This window comes from Colossoma macropomum, unplaced genomic scaffold (assembly GCF_904425465.1).
Source record: "Colossoma macropomum unplaced genomic scaffold, Colossoma_macropomum, whole genome shotgun sequence".
NCBI classification, from domain to species: Eukaryota; Metazoa; Chordata; class Actinopteri; order Characiformes; family Serrasalmidae; genus Colossoma; species Colossoma macropomum.
This window is the reverse complement of record NW_023494793.1, coordinates 35,039,451-35,053,368: the sequence shown is the minus strand read 5'-3', so window position 1 is coordinate 35,053,368 and position 13,918 is coordinate 35,039,451. Positions and strand designations below refer to the sequence as shown.

The 13,918-nt window shown below is 38.4% G+C and overlaps 1 protein-coding gene across 1 annotated transcript in view; it reads right to left on the bottom strand.

Annotated features, from left to right (window-relative positions):
- The window catches only part of tafa5l (TAFA chemokine like family member 5, like), a 99,154-nt gene extending 87,271 nt beyond the window's left edge, over positions 1-11,883 (bottom strand). The window contains exons 1-2 of the mRNA XM_036579360.1: positions 11,789-11,883; positions 10,225-10,872 (exon numbers count right to left, since the gene is read on the bottom strand). Coding sequence (XP_036435253.1) covers positions 10,225-10,321 — 97 coding nt within the window. The 5' untranslated portion in view covers positions 10,322-10,872; positions 11,789-11,883. The remainder of the gene's footprint in view (positions 1-10,224; positions 10,873-11,788) is intronic.
- Positions 11,884-13,918: the final 2,035 nt, after the last annotated feature.

Sequence of the window (13,918 nt, the reverse complement as noted above, 5' to 3'; positions counted from 1 at the left end):
CTTGTTATTTTTATTGAATAAATGTTCTAACATCTAAAACAAGCGGTTAATGATTTAAATTCTGGTCTGAGTAGATGCTTGTTCTTATTCAGAAACTGACACACTGTATCTAACAACGACAGCAGAGCTGAGGCGGCACTGTAGAGCATATTATTATCTGATAGGTGCGTCGGTACCTGCGTACTTGAGATGCCAGTTTTCAAATCCTGAAATCACTATTCAGGTATCCGTTACACTCCATTACTAGAAGACGGAGACAATTTATGGAAACTATGAAACTACGAAGCGACTGTTGGAACAGCACTGTAAAAGCTGGCAGTTTGACACATTTTTAATCAAGTATTAGAGATTGGAACAAATACTTTGACCTCAAACCTCAAACCACAGACACGACCCATCAAAACATCAAACACAGCATTGCATTTTTACATAAACAAGGCTTTAGGCTTTACTGAATGAAAATACGCAGCCCATCATAATAGAAATGACAGTAAAGTTATTTAGTCTACTACTTACATTTGCAACATAATAGCCCGATTCAAATGAATTATACACTGACCGGTCACTTGTGTGTACACTCTCTGTTCATTTTATCAGCTTATCATTTTTTATCCACTTACTATATAGCTGCACTTTGTGGTTCTACAATTACAGACAGTAGTAAATCTGTTTCTCTTTATACTTTATTAGCCCTTTTCACCCTGTTCTTCAATGATCAGGTCCACCACAGGACCACCACAGAGCAGACATTTGGGTGGTGGATCATTCTCAGCATTGCAGTGACACTGACTCCATGTGTTGGCGTGTTGGACTGTGCTGTGCTGGTATGGGCGGATCAGACAGTTTTTAAACACCTCAGTGTCACTGCTGGACTGAGAATAGTCCACCAACCAAAAACCAACCAACTAGAGGATGACCATCACGAACTGTACAGCACCAGATGAGCTAATGTCTTGACATCCACAAGGTGAGTGGACAGTGAGTGGACACAGCGGTTAAAACTCCAGCAGCACTGCTGTGTGAGGGTCCATGGGGATCCTGACCATTGAAGAACAGGGTGAAAGGGGGCTAACAAAGTATGCAGAGAAACAGATGGACTACAGTCTGTAATTGCAGAACTTAGAAAATCTTTCTTAAATCTTTCTTTAAAAATACGGTTCTTTAATGGTTCTTTGCTCAAGACAATGGTTCTATATAGAACCATGAACACTCAAAGAAAAGTTTGCATGATTAAAGGGTTCTTTGCATTATGAAATGGATAGAAGCTTTTTAGCACCAAAAAGGGCTCTGCGACTCTTACGATGTCAAGCTTGTAACAACAGAAGAACCCTTTTCAAAAAGTTTCTATATAGAACCATATACAACACATTCTTCATCAATCTGAAGAACAAATTCACCACGCAAAGAACCCTTTAGTCATGCAAATTGTTTTTTGAGCGTTCAAGATTCTACATAGAACCAGTGTTTTTACTAAAGAACCTCTGAAGGACCATCTTTTTTAAGAGTGTAGTTGTGATGGTGTTATAAATTACATTTCGGATGCTTTAAATTCATATATGTTCATTTATCAGCATTTATCAGAGTCATTAAAAGGCTACAATATTCAGGGTAGGGGTCCTTCATGATGAAGATTAGCTGATGAAGCTCCAGAAAAACCACTCTGGCCTTTCTATCTACATCATGTCCCAAAAAAGAGCATCTATGTGCCCGCATTTCTGTTTCTGGACCTCCCAAATGAGCCTGGGACCCCCAAAACTCCTACTCAGACTTTTCTCTGAACCACATAAAAGATCAACTGGTACAGGACCTTCAGTGTTCAGAGTTCCATATAAAAGCATTCCTAGGTTTAAAACGTCTTTACATCTTCTGGTATTTCAGGTTAGAGAACCACTTAAAACTGGCACGTTTAAGATACCTTCTGCTGGAAAATGCTATAGGAAATAAAGGCCATTCAATCTAGCACTGCCTTGGCTTTTCCCTTTTTTTAAACATTGATCTTGAGCCACTATTCATAACTGCCCAGAGAAAGAAGCACAGAGAAAGAGAGAAGGAAAAAAGAGAGGAAGAAGAGATATAAGAAGGAAAAAAGAGAGGAAGAAGATATATATATATATATATACATATATATAATTTATATTTTTTTTCTATATTTATATTCTATATTTATATATATATACATATATATATATATATATATATATATATATATATATATATTTATATACAGATATATACAAAATGAAGATATTTTACTATAGTCAACAATGTTGTTATTATTGTTATTATTTGATATATTGTTATTATATGTTCATGTTGTTATTGTCATTGTTGTCACTGTTTTAATGTTTTGGCAATAATGAACATTACAGTCATGCCAATAAAGGTACATTGAACTTGAACTTAAACTATATATAAAGATAGATAGATAGATAGATAGATAGATAGACAGATAGACAGACAGATAGATAGATAGATAGATAGATAGATAGATAGATAGATAGATAGATAGATAGATAGATAGAGACAGATCTATAGATAGATTGCTAGAGAAATAGAGAGAGAGAGAGAGAATTTAGAAGTTGAACATATTTTTACAGATTATTTCCTCCCTGTTAATTCCTGCACACACCTGAGCAGCCACAGTGAGAGTGTGTATTGTCCTCTGTGTGTGTGTGGATATGTAGGACAGCATGGTCCGGGTATGAGAGCCCATAGGCCTGCGACGCGCACACACAGATAGCTGCTCTTTTGCATCTCATGCCACGCGGGCGAGTTTGAGTGCGTGGGTGTGACGGAGCACGAGCTGCTTCAGAGGAAAATTACAATGTTTTCACAATATTTCACAAATGACTAATCTCCCTACGACTTCGCTTACAGACCAATTACGCTGTGGAGGAGAGGAATTTTTTAATTGGGGATTTTTGACAGGGCGTTTTAATCTGCCGAAGCCCCTCTCTTGTCATCGGGCCTCCTCATTACACACTGCATTATTGACGACAAATACCCTGTACTCTATTGGTGATGTCATCATCCGCACGCTGCTATGATTTCAGATGACAGTTCTGGCCTTGGAGGATGGCGTAATTAAATCAGGAGGAAAAAAGCACTAAGTCTAGTCTCACACAGGCACACGCACACATGCACACACATCCTCATTACATGCATTAGTCATACTAAAAGATTCGTACACATATAAGCTTTTAAAAGCATCTTAAACAGACAAATGTGCTGAGCACTTTCTTCATCACAAGCTCCAAGAGGTCAAGACCCACAAATGACTCTCGAGATCGATTCCCAGTAAAGGCCAGAGGTCAAGCCTATTGATCAGCCAAGCTGTGACCCCTAACTAAAGCTGGAGTCGTGGCTACCATTACTTAACAACCTACTGTGTAATCCAGCTAAAGAAATTATGCATTTGCAGAGCAGAATAGAATAGAATAGAACGGAACAGAATAGGTCTACAGTAGGGGTGGACAATATGACAATGTTTTATCGTAGATATTATTAGTACTTGAAGAACACTGACCAACTGCATAGTTCATTATCAAGATACTTAGTCCTGTTCAACTGGATTTAGTGCAGTGCAGTTTGAGAAACATTAAAATCACTGTACTCATAAGTTTTGATTTCTATTTTTTAGATGTGGAACTACTGGTTCTTTGTTGTCTGTTGTAACTAACTGAACCTCAGAAAAAGTAAATATTATAATGCATATTGTGTACTGTGAAATTGTCTTTTAAGTATTGGGATCCTACATTATTGCCATATCACCCACCCTTTGTCTATAGCCTTCTTATCCAGCCAGTAAATGAATTAATAGAATAGAATAGAATAGAATAGAATAGAATAGAATAGAATCAATTCTACAGCCTACTGTATAATCCATCGATGAGTGTTACCCATACATTGAACAGAATAGAGTAGAATGGAACAGAATAAGTCTACAAGTGATGAATAAATCTACAGCCTCCTGCATGATGCATTAATGAGTGTAATTCATATGTAGAATTGTAGAATAGAATAAAATAGAATAGCATTAGCCCACAACCATCTGTATAATACAGTGATGTACAACATTCATATGCAGAATAGAACAGAATAGAATAGAATGGACCAGAATAGGATAAAATAAGTCTACAGCCTTCTATTTAATTTAGTGTACAATGGTGTTAATAAATAGAATAGAATAGAATAGAATGGAATAGAATGGAATAGAATAGAATAAGTCTACAGCCTTCTATATAATTTAGAGTAGACTGGTGTTAATACATATAATATAGAATGGAATAGAATAGAATAAGTCTACAGCCTTCTATATAATTTAGAGTAGACTGGTGTTAATACATATAATATAATATAATAGAATATAATAGAATAGAACAGAATAGAATAAAGTCTACAGCCTTCTATATAATTTAGAGTAGACTGGTGTTAATACATATAATATAATAGAATATAATAGAATAGAATAGAATAGAATAGAGCCTTCTGTATTCTTTATAGCCTTCTGTACACCTAATTATTGGCATTTGTTTGCTGATTAGAATAGAATAGGTCTACAGCCTTCTGTATAATTGACTGTGGACTGGTGTTATTTTAATATGTAGAACAGAATTGAACAGAACTGCTTCCAGTACTGAGGCAGATAACTTTCTCTCCTGCTAGTGGAATTGTTTTTTTCTTTCTTTTCTTTATTTGGCCTGGTAACAGGCAAATTGCTTAACACAGTCATAACAGAACTGCAAACAATATTGCAGAGTTATGAAACGAAACATTCCCTTCAACCTGCTGTGAAATTACCTTCATGCCAGATGAAAAGTGCCTGAGAGTTAATGACTGTTTTTTGGCTTGAGCTTCTGGGCCTTTTGTCTCTTCCACTCCGTGACATTTTCGGAGTGGGGGAACGTCACTTTGAGCAAGTAGGGTGAACTTTTGAAGAGGTCCACTCCGGTTGGAACCATAGTGAGCGTGTGTGTGGTGTGAGTGTGTGTGTGGTGGAGTGGTTGAGCGAGGAGGTGGAAACCCAACATATACGCGCACATCAGAAGGCTTTTTGCCTTTGAGGCTCAGTGGGGGTCTGGGCTGAGCGTTTGATCAACTGGAGTCAGTTCATGTCAGATAATGTTTTGGGTGGGAAAGGCCGGCGTTCGAGCGATGATTTACGCAGCAGGGGGCCTGCAAAACTGCTGCATTAGGGGTGGGTGGAAGCCACAGTGTGACACAGTTCATTTCTGTCAAGACTCTTACCAGTTTACTCCCTGTCCCTGCTAACGTCCATCTGTACAAGCTCCACATCAAGAGGCTAACATGGACATGCAACATCACCGCACTGACGTGAGTGACATGGCTCTCTGTAGGGCTGCGTGATATATCAGCTGGTGATTGTTATTGTGGTATTGGTCACACTCTGATAGTGATATCACAGAAGACTTTGCATATGAGTATTTATCAAATCGTCATCCTGACCAAATCTAGTATATCATGAGGCAAACCAGAAGTCTTCAAATACAGATGTTGAATTCAGTTTACGGTCCTGGTATTGTGGTCACTGGTAGGTGTGACAGTAGGAGGACAATTAGTTACATCAACATCAGTTAATTACCCGTAATTACAAAATACAGGACCAGATTCGAAGATCTATGCTCTTAATTCATATATAGACTAGGGGCGATATCTAAAAATAATTAGCATGACATACGTTAGTTACCAAAATTGTGATTATTGATTAAACCCCCCCCTCCAAACAAGTACACATGGTCCACTACAGTTCTGTTCTACCTTCTATTCTATTTTAGCGTATATGCTTTTCCTGATCCTTAACTGTTTAAATAACAATTTTCAATGAAACCGCATATTAAATAATATAATCTTTTGAAAACGACTTCATCTGTCATTATAATAAATGTTACTGCAAAGACATGCATTCATGAGCTTCTTCTGATGCAGATTTATGGCGACTTGCATGCTAATAGCACTCCCTGCTGGAGAAACTTCAGACTGCAATGATTTCCAACGCCACGTCCACTTGCTTTACAAATGAAAAGGAGTTTTTCGTCATTTTAGCGATGGTTTTTCTTAATTCAACTGACCATAGGGACACTTTCAGCTGTACAGACAATAAAGCAAATTTTACTCATGCAGCAAAGACAGTGGGGAATGTACTCTACTGCAGGGGTGCACAACTGGTCCTGGAGGGGTGGTGGCCAGCACAGTTTAGTGATTAACCTACTCGAACACACCTGATTTCATTTATCTGTTAATTGCCAGGTTTAGAGAGTCTGCTTAAGTAGGGAAACCTCCAAACTTTGTTGGACACTGGCCCTCCAGGACCAGAGTTGTGCACACCTGCTCTACAGCATACTAATGGATTTTAAAGGCCCAATTATGACTCAATATTTTAACGGCAAAGGTGAACATAACATTATGTGTATATATTATTTAATGTTATTTTTTTACCTTTTTCTGATTCTGCTTCTCTCCAGGTTAGAACTAGCTGCTCTGTGGTAATATCCAGCCTTGAGCTTGTTTTTTTTACTACAGTGAGTCACACTGAAGCAAACTGATATTCGAAAGCATGACAACACTAATGTTCGTTTCCATGTACTTAAGCTAAACTTAACATAAACTAAGTATAAGTTGAGGAGCCATGTGATGAAGCATAGCACAGAATTCTTAACATCTCTCATGCTCTCTCTCTCTCAAGCAGAAATCTAGGCTTCTATCGGGGCGCACGCCTGCATAGTTCTTAAACGTGAACCCTAATTTACCAATATACTTACAAGTTGTTCAACGGTAAATTAGTCCACTTTTATTCTTTCTCAGTTCTTTTCCCAAAACTGTGATTATCATCTTATACTCATCGCCATTGCGTTACTTGTTCATCATCGACGAGATTACATCGCCCTATCGCCCAGGCCTAATGCAGACCTTACACAATTAAATCAGACCTAACGTTTACATTATTTTATGCAAACATTTTATTTTATGTAGCAGACACTGTTATCCAGAGCTACTTGCAATGGTAATTGAATATAGCATTTGGAGTCTAGCCCAAGGACTCATTGATAGAGCATTGGCATTCCTGTCTGGTGTTGTGGTGTTACCCACTATGCTGTCCGGGGATTCATGAAGGTGTCTAAGAAATGTTAGACACCATATTACAAGATGTGCCCAATGACATGATTTTTTAGTTTTTCGTATAATTTACATTAAATAGAATGTGATAACATGCTATAATGTGATGACAGATAGCAATGTATACATATAGCTGACACATCAAACCACTGATGTGCACCCTGCTAACTCTGCTCTCTTGTTGTGGACAAACTTTAAATGAGCTATGTAGGGACCAATCAGATTGTTGACACTATATGTTCAAAAGTTTATAGGCGTGTAGTTGATCATCTGTGTTACAATTGGTGCACTTTCAGCTAAGTGAATCAGGTAACTGATGATGTTAGGTCTATAGCCAAGGTATATGCTGTACATTCAACCCTAGAACACACATCGAGTGGGATAGAAGATGAATGTATATAAAATCCAAGAAATTATTATGTTAGATGAGGTTTTTTATCTTAGAAAACCATATTAAGCCACTTCTTTTCAACTGATTGGGCCAGCTATAATAAAAATGCAGGAATACTTTAAACTATCCATGGCTAGTGCAGATTTTCTGAAAATATGTACATTTTTACATAAAAGTCTTTTACTTTTTTAATTACTTTTTGTCAGTTTCAGGTAAACAACACAGAAATTTGGGTATGATGCAGCCCCCACAGCACCCCCACTTCCAAGTACAAGTGCATCTGTTTATAATAATCAGTTGTCATTCTGAAACTGAACCAATTAACAATTAAAAATTCCCCATATATTGGTAATAGCATATCGGCGGCAATATTACTGTGATTTTTTATGCATTTCTAGCTCTTATTGACTATTCAGGCCAGTTAGCTGAAGTTAGATGATTGCAAACCAGCCAGATTCCTTTCCTGCTTCTAATTCTCAGAGGCTTTTTTTATTAGGCTGCATGCAGACACACATATATCCGAACAGGGACCGTTAAGACACACATGCATGAATGCACAAACACACACTAACACAGTCTCACACAGCGCTCAGGCCTTCACTTTCACCATATTAGGATGTGTGTGAGACTCCTTCTGAGAGGCCTGGGATTTGTGAGTCTCAAGCTACAAGCAATCTGACATTCAACATAGGGCTGTCCAATGCAGGTGCAAATTTTGCCCTCAATATTCTCCTCCACATTTCCATATCAATGCCACAAGGTCACCAGGTCTCTCCAAAGAATTCTCCACTTCCTATTGTGTTGTTTGCCCTTGTGTGTTAAGACACGGCCCAAAACCCAAGCTGAATATTACGCTCCTCTGAAATTCAATGCATTGAGGCAGGACCTCGAGACATTCCCATATCCTCTGTTCTACCTATTGTGGTTTTCGCCCAAAGTCAAGCTGAATGACATCACGTCACTGCCAAAATTCACTGAACCCAAAAGCCAACACGCACGTCCTGCACCTTCAAACATAAGACATTATCATCAAAGTGCAAATGAGGACCCAAGAGTTTTGTCCTGTGTAAAACATCACCACGTCCTTCAACCCAATTTACAGCCATTTTTTTCAGCTATTAATCTAAAGGTGTTTTATTTAGTAACTACAATGAAATATTTAGTAACTACAATAATGTAATGGAAATTAGTTTGTACTTAAAAAATAATCTTAAAAATTATGCACGAAAGGCATAAATTAATCAGCAACTACTATGAATTTTTCAGTATCTACTTCAACTTATTCAGTTACCACTACGAATCATTCATAAACTACTACAAGCTATTTACTAACTATAAATTACTGGGCAACTCCTATGAATTATTCAGTAACTACTATCAATTATTCAATAATTAGAATACATTTTATTGAAAATTTACTGAATTTTAAATAATATAATTACTAAATTATAACATAACTACTATAAATTCTACAGTAACTACCATGACTTATAGTGCGAGCACTATAAATTATTCAATAACTACTACAAATTATTCAGTAACTGCTATTATTTATTTAGTGAATACTATACATTATTCGATAACTGGTATAAATTATTCAATAACTACTAAATTATAACATACAACTATTAAATTACAATATAACTACTTTAAATTATACAGTAACAACTATGACATTCAGTAAGCACTATAAATTATTCAATAAATTAATCATTTTTCCATAATTACTACAAATTACTCAATAAGTACTATAAATTATTTAGTAACTACTATAAATTATTTCATAACTAGTATAAATTATTAAATAATGACTAAGATCAATTATACAACTACTAAATTACAATATAACTACATTATACAGCAACAACTATGACTTATTCAGTAAGCACTATTATTTATTCAATAATTACCACACATTATTCAATAAATACTATAAAGTATTCAGTAACTACTATTAACTATTCAGTAGCTACTATTAACTATTCAGTAACTATAATTTCTATAATTGTAAATAATAATAATAATAATAATACTAATAATAAGTAAACTATAATTTCATGCCTGTTGCCCTCATATGTGGACAGTTCACAATATTTCATTAAGTAATGAATTGAAAGAAATCACATTTCTTAGTTTTTATCTTTAAATAAAAAAACTGCACAAAAGAGAGAGTAGTCATTCATAGTAGTTAGGAACTACTGTGAATTATGCAGTCACTGCTACAACACTAACAGACAGGTTATGTAGCAAACAAAGTGACAAATTTAAGTGTTGATAAAAACTAAAAATGAACAAAAGCACATAAAATTTTACTTATTCTACTACTGCTTTTAGTTATGCACAGTGCTTCTGTTCAGTTTTTTAGATAACAGTGTGTCATACAGTCTCAGAAACCACATGAGCAAGTCTGTCTGAGAATACTGAACAACTCGACCCGGTTTGAGGCGAGCGTGTGATGACTTCAGCCTGCAGTTTGTACGATGCTAAGTGGTGGCTATAAGCTTCCGTTACTTGTTAGCTACATTAGCCTTGCAGCCCTGGGGCAAAACCATAGAAGCAAACTTCAGGCACTAAACTTGTCCAGGCTGATCAACTACATTTGGGATGAGAGAGGACCATGTAAATTTGACTGCTGGACCACCTATCACTTTAAAGGGTTAAAGAAGGAGCTGAAAGGGGGGCACTCCTGCAACACTTGCCTTCTTTGAGCAGGTGGGTGTATATGAGCCAGAGCAGGAGCAGGCAGCAGAGTGAGGCGCCTCCTCCGGCGCAGAGAGCCCGCGTTCCAGACTGCATCCTGCGCCCCGTCCCGCGCCCTAACGCGCTCCCCCCACACACACCGCTGCTTCCATTGAGCTGTCCAGGGGGTAGGTAGATCCAAGGGAAGGCAAAGGGTGAGGGTGGTGGTGGAGGTGGAGAGGTGGGGGTCAGCGAAGAGTTGCTGCGTTATCTAGGTCACACAGTAGTGGTATCCTTATTTAGCATTACTTTTCAACCCCCCCCCCAAACCCCAAAAAGAAGAACCACCACAGCTGAAAAGAATCTTCAGTAGAAAACAAGCAGTCACGTTTTACAAAGACCTTCATTCACCAGAGGAGTGGCGCCGAGGAAAAACAGTCAAAAAAAAACTGAGTAAGGTGGTGAAAAAAAGAAGCAAAGAAAGGAAGAAAAAGGAAAAACGTCAGAGATTTTGCAACATGCACTGCAGCAATATCCACAGTGGACGCAGCAGCAGGCTCGTGGTCAGCCCCGGAACGTTTCGAAGGGAGCCGACTGGAGCTTGTTTGTGTTATTCCGCTGCCTCCAATAAGTGGCACTCTGTTCATCTCATATCGAAGAGGTCTGCCCTGTGGGAGGGAGGGAGAGAGAGCGAGGGAGAGAGATAGAGGGAGAGAGAGAGAGAGAAAGCGAGATTGTTGAGTAATAAGGAATGAAGCTGTGCGGTTGAGGGACATTTTCTTAATGCTTGGCTGCATTCAAAACTGAACCACCCACCCACACATGCCATATTATAACACAGCCTATCAGGAATATCTGTTTCTCATGTTAATGCAACCGTTGGTAGCGTTGCACCAGGGCTTAACATTAATTGAGCATCTCATCAGCCTATTAGACAACACTACTTTGATGATGCACAAGCACAGATGTCTTCAGATAAGAATACAAAGCCAGCCAATGGAGGTATACAGAGGGGTCAATGGCAAGCCTAGTGTACCAAGAGCTGTTTTATATGCTGTGGAGTAACTTTTGGGCTTGGAAACCTTTACTGAGGGACAACACAGACCTACAGAACATACTGAGCCACGAAAGCCAAAGAGGAGCTCCGTCACACGTCCAGATGGACATCACACCGCATGCATGCCCTGTTTACCTTCCAGGTAAAGCAAGTGGTGGCCCAGTGCAGTGCTGGAAGACTTGGCCAAAGACTATTTTTGGAAGATTCAGCTCAGCTACTGCAGTTAGACACCAGACAGTCACGGCCACACTGCACAGCACTGCCTCGCCGCACTGACAGAGCAGACACCCCAGCACAGTTAAGCAGCAGCCTAGGCAGTCAGATCCGGACTCAGCGGCGTTTTCCCTGCTTCTCTTTCTCTTCCAGCTCCATCAACAGCGAGCCGCTCTCCAACTCTGACGCCTGCGCGCGCAGCATTTTGCAGCGCAGCAACAGGAACCTCGAGCTCGCTGTCAATCAGCACGAGCCGAGCACGCTCCACTTTCACAAAGCATTAACTTTTTAGCACATAAAGACGAGCTGCTTACCGAGAGAGGGAGGACGGACTGACCGCGCTGAGGGCAGCTGCGCTGGAGTCCGCGTTAAAGCATCCTGCCTGTTTCTCCGCTGCTTCTCTCTCTCTCTCTCTCTCTCTCTCTCTCTCTCTCTCTCTCTCTCTCTCTCTCAACGTCATTCGCTCGAGCAGCGCTCTCTTCACTCTCCCTTCCGCGCGCTGGGCGCCAATTAAAGAGGAATTCCACCGATTTTTCAAACATAACTGCATAATTCAGCGGCTGAGAGGTAAACAAGGTACTCAGAGTGCTCTGATGTGACGAATTTACAGAGGAATTCACCTCCACGCTTAAAAAAAGATGGTTCTTCGAGGGTTCTTTAGTAAAGAACATGGTTCCATGTAGGACCATCAGCACTCAAAGAACCCTTTGCATGAATAAAGGGTTCTTTGCATCGTGAAAGGGTTCATCAGATTGATGGAGAGTGTGCTGTGGATGGTTCCATATAGGGAGGTTCTATATAACACCAAAAAGGGTTCTTCTATAGTTACGATATCAAGCCTATGACAATTGGAAGGACACTTTTCAAAAAGGTTCTATACAGAACCATAGGAAACACACTCTCAATCAACCTGAAGAACGTTTACGCAATGCAAAGAACCTTTAATCATGCAAAGGGTTCTTTGAGTGTTCATTGACATGTATAGAACCATTTTATTTACTAAAGAACCCTTGGATAACCAATTTTAAGAGTGTATGGTTCTGTATAGGTTCAAAAAAGTTGTTCTGTTGTCACAAGCTTGACATTGTAACAAGAGCAGAACCCTTTTTGGTGCTATACAGAATGATTTTTTTTTAAAAAAGGTTCTAAATAGAACCATATACAGCACATTCCTCATCAATCTGAAGAACACTTTAATGCTGCAAAGAAGCCTTAAATCATGCAAAGTGTTCTTGGTTCTAGATCCATTTTCTTTACTAAAGAACCTTTGATGAACCATAATTATAAGAGTGTATGGTTCTAAATAGCACCAAAAAGGGTTCTTCTGTTGTTACAAGCTTGACACTGTAACAGCAGCAGAACTTTTTGGTGCTATTTAGAACCATTTTCAAAAAAGTTCTACATAGAACCATATGAAACACACTTTCCGTCAATCTGAAGAACACTTTCATGATGCAAAGAACCCTTTAATCATGCAAAGGGTTCTTTGAGTGTTAATGGTTCTATATAGAACCATTTTCTTAACTAAGGAACCCATGAAGAACCATCACATTTAAGTGTGTATACAGGACATTCTCCATCAATCTGAAGAACCATTTCACAATGCAAAGGACCATTCTTTGAGGGTTCTTTGAGTGTTCATGGTTCTGTATAGACCCATTTTCTTTACTAAAGAACTCTTGGAGAACATTTTTTAAGTGTGTACCCAGTGTACACAGTCATTATAATGGCTGTGATAGGAACCTGGAGTCACAATGTCTATAACGCAGATAGAACCATCTCATTTACTGTCCAAAACTACTAGGGAACCTACAAGGTTTGTATAAGCTGTTGATAACGGTAAAATAGTGGTAATAAGTTTTTCACTCTTAAAAAAGATGGTTCTTTAAAGGTTCTTCAGTCCCTATCTACATAGAACCATAAACGCTCAAGGAACCATTTGCATGCTTAAACTGTTTTTCACATGGTGAAGTGGTTCTTCAGATTGATGGAGAATGTGTTGTATACATACTTAAAAGTGATGGTTCTTGAAGGGTTCTTAGTAAAGAAAATTGTTTCTATATAGAACCATTAATACCTAAAGAACTCTTTGCATGATTAAAGCGCTCTTAGCATCATGAAAGCATTCTTCAGATTGTTGGAGAGTGTGTTATAGATGGTTCTATATAGAACCTTTTTGAAAAGGGATCTATATAGCATCAAAAAGGGTTCTTCTGTGGTTACAGGCTTGACATCTTCACAAAAGAAGGACCCTTTTTGGTGCTATACAGAACCTTTTTCAAAAAGGTTTTATAAAGAACCATCTACAGCACAATCTTCATCACTCTGAAGAACGCTTTGAATGTAAGGAACCCTTTAATCATGCAAAGTGTTTTTTTTGAGTGTTCTTGGTTCTGTATAGAACCATTTTATTTATTAAAGAACCCTTGAAAACACATTTTAAG